Raw genomic sequence first — 15,875 nt, forward strand, 5'->3', positions numbered from 1 at the left:
CTGTCGCTTCCGGTGTGGATTTGTGAGCTTGGACTGGTCGAAAGGCAATGGATTCCGGTGGCTAATCGCACTACCCAAATAGCCGTACTTCTTAGGACCCCCAGCGTTTCGCAAATCGCAACGCTCCGTTCCCGCGTCCGTGCTCACCGTGGAGCCCTCATAGATCTCTTTGCTTTTCTTTTCTTTCCCTCCCTCCTTCCCGTACCCTTGTGGTCTTCTCCCACACCGGTCATTCTCAGTTGCACACCGACTACCCTAGAATTCCTCACCCTACCTTCGGGTACGATCATCAATCGCCATGTCGGGAAAAATGACGTTGTACAAATTGGTGGTGTTGGGGGATGGTGGTGTTGGGAAAACAGCCCTCACAATTCAGGTTAGCCCTTTTGTGTTCCCGCCCGCGGTGATGTTCCGGCAACTGATCTTTGGACCTTGGTCTTGCCCAACAGCTTTGTCTAAACCACTTCGTCGAGACTTACGACCCGACCATTGAAGATTCATATCGTAAACAAGTCGTCATTGATCAACAGTCATGCATGTTGGAAGTGCTGGATACAGCAGGCCAAGAGGAATATACAGCCTTGAGAGACCAATGGATTCGTGACGGTGAAGGGTTCGTTCTCGTCTACAGCATTACCTCGAGGGCCTCTTTTTCCCGCATACAGAAGTTCTACAACCAGATTAAGATGGTCAAGGAATCGGCCAATTCAGGGTCCCCCTCTGGCGCCAGTTACTTAGGATCTCCGATCCACGCGCCCTCGGCCCCCCCGCTCCCAGTGCCAGTCATGTTGGTGGGTAACAAGAGCGATAAAGCTGTTGAGCGCGCTGTGTCGGCACAGGAGGGGCAGGCGCTTGCGAAAGATCTCGGCTGTGAATTCGTCGAGGCCTCGGCAAAGAACTGCATCAACGTCGAAAAGGCCTTTTACGACGTGGTTCGAATGCTCCGACAACAGCGCCAACAACAGCAGGGGCGGCCTCAAGACAGACGAACGACTGGCTTGGGTCCCATGCGTGATCCTGGTCCGGAGTATCCTAGATCGTTTCGGCCCGACCGTACGGGAAGCCATCGCCGCCCGTTCAAGTGCACGATTCTGTGAATAGGTGGCTCTGCATGGCCCATTCAGCTGGCTGATTGATTCCATTCCTGGTTCCTTGCTGACCCCTGCGGCTGCAAGGAGCGCAAGGATATGCCTATGTTCCTCGATCAGTCGGGGGTCCGATTGTCGCTTCACGTTATTCTTTCCGTCTCACGTCTGCCCCGACCTTCTCATCTCTTACTCTTCCTATATGATTCCATGCGGGTCGGCCCCGGGGCAATATCCTCCTTTTGTCAACATCGGCAGTTCGACGCGTCGCCGCTCCTCAAGCTCTCTAGTCAGAGTACAGCTTTCGACCTATTCTTTCCTTTTGTTTTTCATCTCTCCCTCTCGATTTCCCTTTACTCGCCGGCGCCCAATTTGCACGGATGCCGAGTTGGGTAACAGGGTGTGCTTGATGCATGAACCATGCTTGTTTATTAATAGTATTATATGTGCGGGAGGTGATTTTTTTCGCGTCCATGGCAGGGTGTTTCGGCTACATTGGGGATTTTACATTTTCAGGGGGCTGGGAATTCAGGAGCTGCTGGGACCATAGAACGATGCGCAATCTTTGTTCTCTCGTATTTGGCTTTGTTTGTTCGGCGCCCCCTTGGCCCACCCCCCGAACCTTCTGGATATTAATCGCGCTTCCATGGTTGTTCCCCTTGGGGGTTTTGAGAGACGTCAGCGCGAGGATTGCGTGTAAAGGCTCGGAGGTAGGCAGGGCCGACCGGCGGGGCGATGGTGGATAGTCGGCGGGCACGAGGAGGGGCCGCGATGGCAGTCGACCGTTTAGCAGGCATTGCGATATGATACCCTACGGCTGAGCTTTTGAGTTGTGATTTTCGATGCATTTGCCCTCCCACAAAAGAACCAACGAAGGAAAGGGATCCGACTAGTATAATTTCTAAGTGACCGATTTGATTGATTTTGTCTCGTCCATCATCCGTAACGCAGGCCGACAGGCACGCAAATGATCTGATCCGCTCGGCTCCGCGTGCGGGGAAGCGAAAGCTACTTGTCCGAGTATCTACTTAGTCCTATCTACTTGTCCATGGTCCATCCTCTTGTTCCAATCCCCACTATCGCTCGCTGCTCCTCTCCCCTCTTCTTCTCTTACCCCCCTTCGGTAATCAACCCCCTCCTGTCATCGGAGATCCCTGTCGATACCATGTTGGCGCCGGACGGTCGGGTCGCCACAGTACCCTCTGAACTGCCCCTCGCCACTCATGCAAAGCCGACGGTGCTGAACGTGAACGACCGGTCCTTTGGCCTCTTCGGCGGCGCGTTGATCTAGTCCAGGTCAGCGCAACCTCCGAGCCTGCAGGTCTAACACCGGCGTGGCTGCTAGCACACTTAGCCTCACCATACCTCGCCGCGGCCCAGGATATCCGCGGAATGTGACTTGGACTAACCGCCGAGTATCTGCAGGAGGACCCTCACCCTCCCAACCGGACACCGCTCCAATCTGCTGGCCATGTGGACTGGTTGATTGGCGACCATTCTTCAGGTCGTCGGCCTTCATTAGCCCTGGGTTAATTACCTGCGGTTTCTCTCCAGTCCCCCCGGAAGTCAAACACTACCTCATACCTCCCCTCCTTCCAGCATCCCTCTCAAGCCAGGATGTCACCCCATCCACAACAATTGGTACACAGTGCCTCCCTACGAGACCCCGAGGGTTTCTGGTTTCGCCAGGCTGAACAACTGCACTGGCATAAAAGACCATCGCGTGCCATCAGCCACCAGTCTAAGACGGTGCCTAGCGGCGCCCGCCATGATCATTGGACGTGGTTCCCAGATGGAGAGATCTCTACAACCTACAATTGTGTGGATCGGCACGTCCATAACGGGAATGGCGATAATGTTGCCATCATCTGGGACTCCCCCGTGACGGGGACTAAGGAGAAATACACCTATAGACAATTGTTGGACGAGGTTGAGGTTTTAGCCGGGGTGCTGAGGGAAGAAGGCGTACGAAAGGGCGACGTTGTCATCATCTACAGTAAGGCTGGCTTTTGGACTGTCCTTTGTTAGAACCGAAGGGACAAGAGACTGACGAACAGTAGTGCCCATGATTCCTGCGGCGCTCATTGCCGCTTTGGCGATTACTCGCTTAGGAGCTATACATGCGGCTGTTTTTGGCGGATTCGCAGCTAAGTCACTTGCGCAGCGCATCGAAGCGGCCAAGCCACGCGTCGTCATGACGGCGTCGTGTGGTATCGAAGGATCGAAAGGCCCCATCGCTTACCGGCCGTTGGTTGAGGGAGCTATTGAACTGAGCTGCTTCAAGCCGGAGAAAGTAATCATCTGGCAGAGGGATCAGTTGCGGTGGAAGAACCCTGACAAGTTGAGCGGACAGCGCAACTGGCAACGGTTGGTGAAGAGCGCGCGGATGCGTGGCATCAGGGCTGATCCGGTGCCTGTGAAAAGCACGGATGGGTTATATATTATCTATACTAGCGGTACAGTCCCACTGTGAGAGCGTGGCTCTTGACTACGACTAACACCAAGGACAATTCCAGGCACTACGGGGTCGCCCAAAGGAGTGTTTCGGGAGGCAGGCGGGCATGCGGTCGGGCTCCAGCTGTCGATTAAATACCTGTTCGACATCCAAGGGCCAGGGGATGTCATCTTCTGTGCCTCCGACATTGGATGGGTGGTCGGCCATTCATACATTTTGTATGGGCCTCTGTTGGTTGGGGCAACGACTGTCCTCTTCGAAGGCAAACCAGTGGGGACGCCAGATGCAGGCACCTTCTGGCGCGTCATCGAAGAGCATAAGGCCCATGTGCTGTTCACGGCACCCACGGCCATGCGGGCCATCCGCAAGGATGATCCGGATAATCGCTGCTTTGAAGAGGTGGCTCGTCGTGGCGGTCTCCGACACTTTCGCGCATTGTTTCTGGCCGGTGAGCGGAGCGAGCCCAGCATTGTTCAAACCTATCAGGCGCTTCTGGACCGATATGCTGCACCTGGTGCAGTCGTCGTGGACAATTGGTGGTCGTCAGAGTCAGGATCTCCCATTTCTGGGCTGGCGCTGAGAAGCGCTGCTGCAAGGGTGTTGTCACCGCACAGCAGCGACAGAGTGAAGCCATTGGCCATACGACCAGGATCGGCAGGTCTGGCCATGCCTGGCTTCGATGTGCGCGTTGTGGACGACGAGGGAAGGGAGGTGGCTCGAGGCACGATGGGCAACATTGTGTTAGGCATTCCACTGGCGCCCACAGCATTCACCCAACTCTTCAACGACGATGAGCGATTTTACCGGGGCTACCTACGTAGATTCCGAGGACAATGGATCGACACGGGAGACGCCGGTTTGATCGATAATGATGGATATATACATATCATGGCACGGTCGGACGACATCATCAACGTTGCTGCACATCGCTTCAGCACGGGTACGTCTCGTCAATACCGCGTCACAGAACATATTCCGAAACTATGCTGACTCGTACCCAGGCGCCATTGAGCAAGCGATCCTCTCACATCCACAAATTGGAGAGGCCAGCGTGGTTGGCATACCGGACCCCCTCAAGGGCCATCTCCCGTTTGCGTTCATCCAGCCACGAATAGCAACCGGACCCCTGTTCGCAACGCCAGAAGCGAAACTGTTCCAGGAGGTGAACCAGCTGGTGCGAGATCAGATTGGGGCGATCGCGTCCCTCGGAGGTATGATCCAAGGGCGGGGAATGATCCCTAAGACGCGCAGTGGGAAGACGCTACGACGGGTGCTGCGCGAGCTGGTCGAGCATGCGGTGCGTGGGGAATACGAGACGCCCGTCAACGTTCCGCCCACTATCGAAGACGCGGAGGTAGTGGACGAGGCGCGACGACGGGTGCGTGAGTACTTTGAGCGACGGGAGCGGGCGAAGCTCTAAGATTGTCATTTACTGCATGCAGTTATCAAGTGGGATGTATGAGATGTCTATCTACGCAAGTCGTTGGGATGCACTGGTTTACGTAAGTAGTAGGTAGGTAGGAATAAGAATCTGGGATTGCTCCCTAGACGTGACTCAAACATTAAAGTTATAAACAGGGAAAGAGAAGCCATCAACCGGAAGCCAAGCAAATGCAAAGCCGTAGACGAATATAGATAACGAAACGTAAAGGAAACAAACAAACATAGACGTCAGAAGCTCCAGGAAGGTATAAGGCACACACGGTCAAAAAGTAAGTTATTTGTCAGTCGTAAAAAGATTAATATCGACACAAACAAAGGAAATCACCAATCCGATTCTCAATCATCTTATCACCACCACCGCCATCACCAGTGTGGAGGAATCTCACACGGGATACAAAGCCCTAGAAGTAGGAAACTTGGACGTCTCTAGAAGGCCATCGCTTGATCTAGGAATCCCATGATATCCGACTCGAGTCCATTAACTCATTTACAGGAGGAAAGCGACGAGAGCGAAGACAGAGGCCAGTCCGGCTCCGGCACCGACTGCGGCGCGGGAAGCAGCGCCAGTGTAGACAGGGGCGGAGGGGGTGGTGGCGGAACCAGTGCCGGCAGCGGAAACACCCTCGGGGGAGGTGCCGGAGGAACCGGTGCTGGTGCTGGAGGAGCTGGAGCCGGTGCTGGAGGAGCTGGAAGAGCTGACGGCAGAGCTGGAGGGGACGGCGCTGGAGGAAGCAACCGGCTTAGAGGAGACGGGCTTGCTGGAGATCAGAGGGCGAGAAGAGTGGAAGCCACTGGGGGCGGGGGTGGCGAAAGAAACGATCGGGGTGGTGGTGGCACCGAAGCCAATGGCAGCAGCTCCGCTGGGGTTGGACGAACCGGCGGCACCAGCTCCGGAGCCAGCGGCAGCGCCGCTGGGGGAAGCACCCGAGCCAGAGCCGGAACCAGAGGCACCTTCGCTGGGGGAGGCGCCAGTGCCGACAGCAGCGGCTCCACTGGGGGAAGCACCCGAGCCGGAACCAGAGCTGGCAGCCTCGCTGGGAGAGGCACCAGTGCCGACAGCAGCGGTGCCACTAGGGGAAGCACCGGAGCCAGAGCCGGCAGCCTCGCTGGGGGAGGGGCCGGTACCGATAGCAGCGGCACCGCTGGGAGAAGCACCCGAGCTAGAACCAGCGCCAGCGCCCTCGCTAGGAGAGGCACCGGAGCCAGAGCCAGAGCCAGAAGCACCGGAGCTGGGGGAAGCACCGGAGCCAGAGCCGGAGCTAGAGCCGGAGCTGGGAGAAGCACCAGAACCGGAGCCAGTACCTTCACTGGGGGAAGCAGAGCCGGAGCCGGAGCCAGCAGCCTCACTGGGAGAGGGACCGGTACCGACGGCAGCGGCACCGCTGGGGGAGGAGCCAGAGGCGGTAGGGACGGCGGTAGCGGAGCTGCTGATATCATGTCAGTTGGAGGATGGTCGGGCAGTGATTTCGAGATCGAGACGGGGACATACCACTTGTCACAGTGGGTCACAGTAGAGGTGACCAGAGGAGTGGAGTAGGTGTACTGGGTACCGGAGATGGTGACAGTGGTAGGCTATATGACCGGATCAGCGGGTGTACATCATACATACGGGATTGCGGAGAGATCTGGGATCTAGGTTCCGGAATCTGGGGGAAAAGCATACCTGAGCAGCAGCAGGGCTGGTCTCGGCACTGACACCGCTACCGTTGCCAGCAGCCAGAGTACTAGTAGCCTTGGGGCAGAAGGTGGTGTATTCGGTGACGACGACGGTCTTATACTCGGTAGCAATGGCACCGGCAGCCAGGGAGGCAACGACAGCAGCGGAAGAGACACGCATTGTGATTTGTTGGATGTGATTGTTTGTTTGTTTATTTGATTGGATTGTTGGGATGACGTCGAACGACTGACGGAAGGGAGTGTTTTGAGAGGTCTCTTTTCTGGATTTGCGGTCTAAAGAGTGACTTGACTGAGGGACTGACTGACTGAGTCGGGGCAAAGAATGTACTCGGTTGAAGAACCGGAAGAGCTGAAACAGCGAGTGAATGAGGGGAAGAAAAGAGAGGGTGAGGAAGAGAGAGAGAGAAGGAGAAAAGGAGGCGAGCGGGCGGGCCGATCAGAATTAATATAACTGATGAAGTGGAGGGCCGTCGATGGAGTCGCTCTAACCTGCAACCATCCTAGGCCCGTTACCAGTTACCACTTTACGGGCCAGGTACTTCGCCCCCAGCGCCCTGGCCGCCCAGCAGAAGGTACTCGGTAGGGGTCTGGCCCGTCATTACGGGGCCCATACCAGCCAGCAATCTCGGGTTCTCCCCACGTTCAATCTCGCGCGCTGCAGGAACAACCGGGCAACTGGCAATGGTGAAACACCGCCAATTAATGAGTCCATCGCAGTCCCCAATGACTCTCTTGGGGAGTCCGTAGAGCAGTCCGGAGTCTGAAGATGGTCGCATAGGCACTTGGCACTTGTTCCTGGTTGTTACTATGTTCCTATCTTCAGGGTCCCTCCCCCGTTAAGGTTTCTCGACTCCTGAGAATCCCTGCCGTGTTGAGCATCGAACCCGGCCTGGATTCCTTCATCGCCCACCACAGTTTCTATTCATAAATCGGCTACGGAGTACTAGGTACTGGAGATCTTCCTCCCAAAGAGGAAGTCTGCCTCCTGCTACTTAAGATCAGGGATCATCATGACAGCTCGCATCGCATTTCTTAGCTAATCCCATCGTCCTCGCGACCTACCGAGTTGCCGAATAGTAACTCCATCCGCCGTAATTCCGTACGGAGTACCCCATGCCAGTAAGTACGCCGTATCGCAGCTCTCGCGTAAGACTCACATCCAAGCCCTATACCGAGAGCCAACCACACAAACCAGAAAACTCCAATCGGATGGTTCAAATTGTCCCTTATGGATGGTTGGAGGCGGGGACATGTCAGCATCGCCCGGGATAGCCCGCCGAGGCCGGCCATCCACGAGAACTGCCAAGCTAAACGCCCTTCTTCATCTTGGATTTAGTTGTGTGATGAAGAAGAAAGGAAAAAGAAAGAGGAAGGGAGCTTTTCCGCGACGCCCAAGAAAAACCCGCCCAAGCGAGCGGAACCGGATCTTCTATCTTTTCCGGCTGCACGGGCCACTCGGAGATGCTAGTCCTGAACGGGACTAGGGGCGCCCGCTTCCCGCGGGCAACTGGCAGCCAACGGGCAACCTCTCGCTATCAGCCCCGGGGAGCCGATACCATCACCGCGCATTCCTGCCTGCCTCTCTCGCTTTGTCCGTCCATTCCTCCTTCCTTCCTTTTTATTTCTCTTCTTTATCTCCCCCTCCTCATTCTTCACCACATTCACCGCACTCTCACCACACCATCCTCCATCATCATCATCATGTTGGGTCGTTGTGGACGTCAGGCCTCGCGCCTGCTCCCGCGCACTGCAAGCTCCGGCATTCGCTCCACCATCCCTCTCCAGCTCCGTCCTGCCTCGGCCACTCCCCTCCGACTGTCACTGCAAGCCCGCAGTGTATCCTCCTCCTCGCCCGCTCGCGATGGCCAGCAAACGGTGTGTACTCCCTGATTTTGCGCAATCCGCGCATGCAGCAATCTTCCGGGTTGTCTGATGTCATTCCATATCTATCGTACCATACCAGCTAACCCGCGTCTCCAGCTGCTCTCCGCACCCCTCGAGGAGGCCGACTCCGCCATCTATGAAATCCTCCAGAAGGTAGGCCGCTAATTGCTAATCTCCAATCCTCATCGGCTCATTCAAGACAGGAGAAAAAACGCCAACAGCATTTCATCAACCTCATCCCCTCCGAGAACTTCACATCGCAAGCTGTCCTCGATGCCCTGGGCAGTGTTATGCAAAGTCAGTCGCTGGCTATTGACCGAAACTGAAGCAGCCATGCTGATGCGACAGTAGATAAATACTCGGAGGGATACCCCGGTGCCAGATACTACGGAGGAAACGAACACATTGACGCTTCCGAGCGGCTCTGTCAGCAGCGTGCGCTCGAGACCTTCGGCCTCAACCCCGAGGAATGGGGTGTGAACGTTCAACGTGAGCTCCCCGAATGAGGTGGCTTTTTGAGCCCGTACTAACTAGCGCAGCGCTGTCCGGCTCCCCCGCCAACCTGTATGCCATTTCCGCCCTCCTGAACACACACGATCGCCTGATGGGCCTTGACTTGCCCCACGGTGGCCACCTGTCCCACGGCTACCAGACCCCCACCAAGAAAATCTCCTTCATTTCGAAATACTTTGAGACGCTGCCCTACCGGCTGGATGAGTCCACGGGCCTCATTGACTACGACAGCCTGGAGAAGCAGGCTCTTCTCTACCGCCCCAAGCTCATCATCGCCGGTACCTCGGCCTACAGCCGCTTGATTGACTACCCCCGCATGCGCCAGATCGCCGACGCCGCCGGCGCATACCTGCTGAGCGATATGGCCCACATTTCAGGTCTAGTGGCTGCTGGCGTGCTTCCATCGCCCTTCGCCTACTCGGACGTGGTGACCACCACCACCCACAAGTCCCTCCGCGGTCCCCGTGGGGCGATGATCTTCTACCGCAAGGGTGTCCGTCGGACGGATAAGAAGGGCAACCCGGAGATGTATGACCTGGAGGGCCCGATCAACGCGTCCGTGTTCCCCGGTCACCAGGGCGGCCCTCACAATCACACCATCACCGCCCTGGCCGTGGCGCTGAAGCAGGCCCAGTCGCCCGAGTTCAGAACCTACCAGGAGACGGTCTTGTCCAACGCGAAGGCCTTGGCGGAGCGTTTGGGCAACCCGCTCAGTAACGGAGGCTTGGGATACAACATCGTCTCCGGTGGCACGGACAACCACCTGGTCCTGGTCGACCTGAAGAACCGTGGTGTGGACGGTGCGCGTGTGGAGCGCGTGTTGGAGCTGTGCGGCGTGGCCAGCAACAAGAACACGGTGCCGGGCGACAAGTCGGCGCTGAAGCCCGGTGGTCTGCGCCTGGGCACGCCCGCCATGACGACGCGGGGCTTCCAGCCCGAGGACTTCCGCCGGGTGGCCGACATTGTCGACCGGGCCGTGATCATTACGCAGAAGCTGGACAAGGCGGCGAAGGAGAGCGCGGCGGCCAAGGGGGGGAAGAACCCGAACACGGTCAAGGCCTTCCTGGACTATGTGCGCGAGGGGGAGGAAATCCCGGAGATTGTGCTGCTGCGGCAGGAGGTGGAAGACTGGGCGGGCACGTTTAGCTTACCCTGGGCCAAGGACGAATAGGCGTTGTGACTCCCTCATATGAATTATGGTGGTGGAGTTGGGGTTTTTATGAATGCATGTCTGTACAAAGGTTTACCACTGAACACACAGTAGATTTTCATTTCCATGTACTTCCCAATGTGCGTGTTGCCGACTGTGTAGATTCGATGCCCCGTGCGGGGAAAGACGGACCGATAAGGACTCCGTCCGATAGGCGATGGGGGGAGCTTCCCCGTCTTATCTCCGCACGGGATGTCGATAGCGGCCAGTTCCCCGACGGGCATCGTGTCCGCGACTCAGCCAGGCTCGAGCAATGTGTCTGCCTCCTCCTCCTTCACCATAGTGACCGCATACAAGCAGTGACCATGCAAATCAGCGAGGTACGTGCCTCCACTCCCCTCAACACGTCTCCCCCTACCAAGCTGTCTGACTCACCCTGCCAATGAATCCATCAGCTCTACACCTACCCCATCAAATCCCTTCAAGGGATCCCCCTCTCCACCGCTCGACTCACGGCCCGCGGCTTCCCCTACGACCGGCGCTTCATGCTCCTGAAGATCATCCACAATGAAGATGGCACCTCAACCCTGAAGAACATGCACGTCCCTCACTTCCCGGAAATGTCTCTCTTCTACACGGACCTCGTCTATCCCTCCGTGGATGGCACCGAGCGGGGCCGAATCATTGTCACGTATCGTCCGCCCGGCAATGCGGAGGGCCGCACCCTCGAGGTCCCACTGCAGCCGGATACCCGGGGTCTGGAGGAGTTGGCCATTGTGATGCATCAGAGCCCGACCAAGGGGTATAACATGGGAGAGCAGTATAATCATTGGTTCAGTGAGTGCTTCGGATACGGAGTCGTACTGGCGTATCTCGGACCGCATTCGAGGGAGGTGCTGGGGAGTTTTGCACCGGACAAAAGCGTTGCTCATATGTCGATGCACCATAGTTGGATTAGCATGCGGGCGGTGGGGGGTTTAGTGGTTGCGACCCTTCTGTTGAATTGGCTTGCTGGTCCGGAGGAGACTTCTGTAGTGGCAATGCTACCGAGTCTCGGGGCGACGGTGGTAGCAGTGCTGCTGTCGGTCTGGACGCGGTATGGAGGTGGATGGGCGCGCAAGAAGGAGGAGGAGGAGGAGGAACGGATCACCTTTGCTGATACGGCGCCGTATCTGCTCGTGTCGCGGACGTCAGTGGATAATGTGTCGGCGCGGTTGGCGGGTGACGAGGAAATGGATGTCACCAAGTTCCGGCCCAATATCGTGGTGGCCGGGGCGGACACGGCCTTTGAGGAGGACTTTTGGGCGGAGTTGACGGTGGACCAGGAACATGACCAGGATCAGAATCAGGATCAGGATCGAAGTGCAGAGGGATCAGCGAAGTTGTTGCTCACGGCCAACTGCGTACGATGCCAGAGTCTCAATGTTGACTATGCGACGGGGAAGATGGGCACGGGTGAGTCGGGCACGGTGCTCAAGAAGCTGATGAAGGATCGTCGAGTGGATAAGGGGGCCCGGTTCAGTCCCGTGTTTGGACGATATGCGTTTCTGGATGGGAGGTCAGATGGCCGGACGGTGCAAGTGGGCGATGCGGTGGTGGTGGCCAGACGGGTCGAGGAGCGTATGGTCTATGGTGAGTGCTGGATCCTCTCTATCGATTGATCTTGGGGGATGGTGTGACTAACCGACGAGTAGACTGGCCCGGGTTGACCAACTAGAGTAGATAGAGAAATGTCGGTACCGGGGCTGGTGTACCTATGGATATACTATCTACATAGTACTACTACTGCGTATGGATGTGGTGTTCGCTAGGGAACCCGATTGGCGAGGAGACCTCCTCCCAGAACCCCTCGGCTAGGACTCGTCTCTAAGTAATCACTGAGCAAGTAACCGTCATCATCATCATCATCATCACCACCACCATCAACCATTCTTGCATCCTCCCTCCCAGGTAGCAACACCATGAGTGAATTTCCCCCGGCCAGTCTCCGTCCTCTAATCGAGGAAGTCTTCGAGCTTCTTCGCGCCCGCGTGGAGACCGTCTCCGTTGCTGAGACGGTACGAGATATGACCCCTCATCGCCATTCATCGCCACGATACTAATAACCGTGACCAACACTAGGCAGCCGGCGGCCTCATCTCCGCCTGTCTCCTCTCCACCCCGGGCGCATCTGCCATCTACAAAGGCGGACTGACCGTACGTGCTGCAGTCCCCCTGCTCCTCCCAGAGACTCACAACGCAGGTCTACACCCTCGAATCCCGCGTCACCTACACCGGCTGGACTCTCCAGCACGTCGACGGCTACGCGGGCCCAACCCCCAGCATCGTGGCGGAGATCGCCCAGAACGTGCGGTCGACGCTGCAATCCACCTATACGATCTGCGAGAGCGGGACGGCCGGGCCAACGGGAGGAACGACTCGGAATCGGACCCCGTGAGTCGGCCTCGTCGTCGGGGGCGGGGGGCGCTCGTTGTTCATACATATGCTGATGTGATATAGCGGATATGTGGCAGTTGCGGTGGCGACGCCATCCGGGACGGTGACGCGGGAGGTTGAGACAGGCAGTGCGGAACGGGCGAACAATATGGTGCTGTTTGCTGGGGAGGGTTTGCGACTGTTGAGAGATGTGTTGGTTGGGGAGAATCGACCCAAGGTATAATTGGGTTGCTGATGATGCTGATTGCTGGAGATGAATGGATAGATGGATTCGAGGGTTTCCCACGATCCATGGTTCATGCGAGACTCCTGCTGGTTGCTTCTATTTCTGGAGGCCGTAGCTGATTACCTCCTTGGGTAGACATGCTTCCGATCGATGTCTCTCTATGTAACTATCTGCTGTTGCACGGGAAAGATTACTCGATCGGGTTCGAAAACATTAGCACTCGTATTTGGCTGCCCATTGAAACGTAATGCCTGAAGTTCTTTCACGGGGTTACCAATACACCGAGACTGGAAGGCAGAAGAGTCCAAAAGTGCCGAAATTACGTCAAAACGGGAAACACGGCACCGCCCCGGTGGGACACCGCCACATCTTATTTGAGTGTCAGCCAATGGGCGGTCAGCTGGTCTGCCCTACGCGGGCAGAATTATCTCATTGCGGATTCGACTGTGGCGCAGCGGACGGTCGCCGAGACAGGCAGTCACGACTCCGTCCAGTCCGTCCCGGGCTTTGCGGCCTCGCATTCCAGTGATCGATCGGCGGGCGCCTGCCGCAACGAAAGATCTGCTCGCTCGGCGCTTCTTCACTTCTTCCTCCCCATCATCACCACTCAGACCCCTTGACATCCCAGTCAGTCATTTCTTTCTACTCAAGCGCCTCGCCGGCTCACCCTTCGCCTTTCCGACATTGATTCCCCCCCTCTTCCCCCGTTCATCCGGTCCTCCGTTCCTCCTCGTCTGTCTCTGTGCTCCCCTCGCGGGGTCATGGATTACTCCGTCAACCTCCGCCGCAAGGATACCACCAAGGGTCCGCCCTTGAGGATCCTGTCGCTCGGTATGTTTCGCTCGTCGTCCTCCAGGGTCTCGACACTCCCATACTAATTTTAGGCTGAATCTAGATGGCGGCGGCGTGCGTGGGTACTCCATGCTTATCATCCTCCAAGAACTCATGTACCGCATCTACGTCGAATGCGAAGGCAAGGCCCCTCGTCGCGAAGAAATCCCCAAACCTTGCGATCACTTCGACCTCATCGTCGGCACCGGCACCGGCGGGCTGATCGCCCTCATGCTGGGTCGTCTTCGCCTCGACCTCGAGACCTGCAAGGATGTTTACGTCCGCATGACCCGCCGCGTGTTCGAAACCGACAAGACCTTTGCTGGCATCCCCTTCCACAAAACGCTGTTCAAGGCCTCCAAGCTGGAGGAGGCCATTCGGGAGTGTGTCCGCGAGCATACCGTCTTCGAAGCCGAGGGCAACGATCTGAGCCCGACGGCACACAATTCTCTGGCCAGCGCCCCCTTCAGTCCCAACTCCATGTCCATTCCCCAGCGCTCGGGCAGTCGGGCCAGCTTCAGCACCACCACCTCCCATTCCTCGGGACATGGCAGCCAGCGCAATTCGACCTTTGTGAATGGGTTGCGCTGGGGAAACCCGGATGCGCTGCTCTATGATAATCGCGAATATCGCACCAAAACGTATGTCTCTCTCTTAATTCGGTCAGGTTTCCGTCCATACTGACTGAGCAGTGCTGTTACCGCCCTCTACAAAGGTACTACGTCCCGCAACGGCTCGTCCGTCTTCCTCCGATCCTATGATTCACGCAAAGAACCCCCGCCCGAGTTCAACTGCACCATCTGGCAGGCCGGTCGAGCCACTTCCGCCACCGGTCTAGCCTTCAAGCCCATCCAGATCGGTCAACACGTCTTCGTTGACGAAGGCGCCGGCACCTACAACCCCGCGCCACAGGTCCTGGACGAAGCGACCGTGAATGAGTGGCCCGGCCGCGAGGTGGGCGCATTCATCAGTATCGGCACCGGCAAGCGCCCGCCCGGCACCAACAACCGACAGCACGAATGGTGGGAGGACTTCTTCGGGGATGCGCTCGGCATCTTTGCGGAGGCCCGTCGGCGCCTGATCGCCAAGATCGAGGGGTGCGAGGATATCCACCTGGCGATGCTGCGCGACCACCTGGCCAAGCGCAACGTCAGCAAGGACAACTACTACCGGCTGAATGTCGAGGTGGGAGTGGGCGAGTTTGGCATGAACGAATGGAACCGGCTGGCGGACATCAGCACCAACACGCGCCGCTATCTGACCCGACCGGAGGTGAAGCGACAGATCCTGGATGCGGGCGTCAAGTTCGCCAAGATTGAGCGCCAACACCGCCGGCTGGCCCAGCATGCCGCCGCGGGCCACGAGCAGTACGGCGGCGCGGGCGATGATGGCACCTCATCCATCATTCATAGTCCCGTGCTGTCGGTGCCGCCGCTGCCGCACCCGACCGCCGTGGAGCTGCCAGCAGAGCTCCCCGGCGACTTTGTTCCCTACATCACGACGGAGGATGCGCTCCCAGCACACCCTACGCCGCAGGACAGCCTGCTGCCATCCCCACGGTTATCGGGGGACCTGGGTAGTCCCGGTAGCGGGGAGGTTAGTCGCCCGAGCTCGCAGACGTACGGGTCGTCGCGACCCAGCATGGAGCATGGGCACGAGGGGATGCCGCCGCCGGTGCCCCCCAAGACACCCATTCCCTATCCGTCAGAGTATCCCAGCGAACTGGGCGGGATTCCGATGCCAATGCCAACGACGGCGAGCAGTCCGGGGCACCATGGGCGGAGTGAGAGTGGGAAGGTTCGACCACCGTACCCAGTGGATGAGCCGCCGGTGGTGAACAAGCACCGGAAACCGAGCTACCATGTGCGGTGATGGGGGGTGACTTATGTTTCTTCTTGTATCTTTTTTTTTTTATGATTCTCCTGTGTATGATGGAGGCGTCTACATTTGAGTCCATGGGGGACAGGGGCGAGCGTTTCCGGTAATGATTTGATGGATACCCTAATGATATGATTACTTGATGCGTATTTCCTTGTCATTGATCGTAAGATGGTAGATGGGGTGGAAATGGGAGCGGGAGTGGCTGCCTGGCTTGGGTGGCCCCCGTCGATAAGAACTGCGCCCCAGCAACCACCGTTTGGCCCGTCCCAGCCTCGCTTTTCTTTCACAGATCCT

General features: G+C 57.5%; 4 protein-coding genes across 4 annotated transcripts; 3 read left to right on the forward strand and 1 right to left on the reverse strand.

Annotated features, from left to right (window-relative positions):
* Positions 1-298: 298 nt before the first annotated feature.
* On the forward strand, positions 299-1,097 carry rasB (Ras small monomeric GTPase RasB; the record flags this gene model as incomplete). The annotated part of the gene is made up of 2 exons (XM_025721852.1): positions 299-376; positions 450-1,097. 2 exons carry the CDS (start codon positions 299-301, stop codon positions 1,095-1,097), a joined length of 726 nt encoding a protein of 241 aa, XP_025580577.1.
* Positions 1,098-2,539: 1,442 nt separating this feature from the next.
* Positions 2,540-5,215, forward strand: BO80DRAFT_5167 (putative acyl-CoA synthetase). Its single transcript, XM_025724558.1, has 4 exons — positions 2,540-3,081; positions 3,146-3,541; positions 3,602-4,480; positions 4,542-5,215. The coding sequence occupies exons 1-4, from the start codon at positions 2,703-2,705 to the stop codon at positions 4,958-4,960; spliced, it is 2,073 nt and encodes a 690-aa protein (XP_025580578.1). The 5' UTR covers positions 2,540-2,702; the 3' UTR covers positions 4,961-5,215.
* BO80DRAFT_420541 (putative GPI anchored protein) lies at positions 5,051-7,143 on the reverse strand. Its single transcript, XM_025718391.1, has 3 exons — positions 6,647-7,143; positions 6,473-6,555; positions 5,051-6,410 (listed from the first exon to the last, which is right to left on the reverse strand). Exons 1-3 carry the CDS (start codon positions 6,818-6,820, stop codon positions 5,471-5,473), a joined length of 1,197 nt encoding a protein of 398 aa, XP_025580579.1. The 5' UTR covers positions 6,821-7,143; the 3' UTR covers positions 5,051-5,470.
* Positions 7,144-8,086: 943 nt separating this feature from the next.
* BO80DRAFT_498383 (SHMT-domain-containing protein) lies at positions 8,087-15,724 on the forward strand. The gene is made up of 16 exons (XM_025724131.1): positions 8,087-8,535; positions 8,641-8,697; positions 8,748-8,841; positions 8,896-9,033; positions 9,084-10,177; positions 10,322-10,347; positions 10,422-10,587; positions 10,663-11,839; positions 12,158-12,264; positions 12,329-12,403; positions 12,450-12,640; positions 12,707-12,860; positions 13,127-13,362; positions 13,498-13,700; positions 13,765-14,341; positions 14,393-15,724. Exons 1-16 carry the CDS (start codon positions 8,122-8,124, stop codon positions 15,570-15,572), a joined length of 5,889 nt encoding a protein of 1,962 aa, XP_025580580.1. The 5' UTR covers positions 8,087-8,121; the 3' UTR covers positions 15,573-15,724.
* Positions 15,725-15,875: the final 151 nt, after the last annotated feature.

Source organism: Aspergillus ibericus (genome assembly GCF_003184845.1).
Source record: "Aspergillus ibericus CBS 121593 unplaced genomic scaffold BO80scaffold_1, whole genome shotgun sequence".
NCBI classification, from domain to species: Eukaryota; Fungi; Ascomycota; class Eurotiomycetes; order Eurotiales; family Aspergillaceae; genus Aspergillus; species Aspergillus ibericus.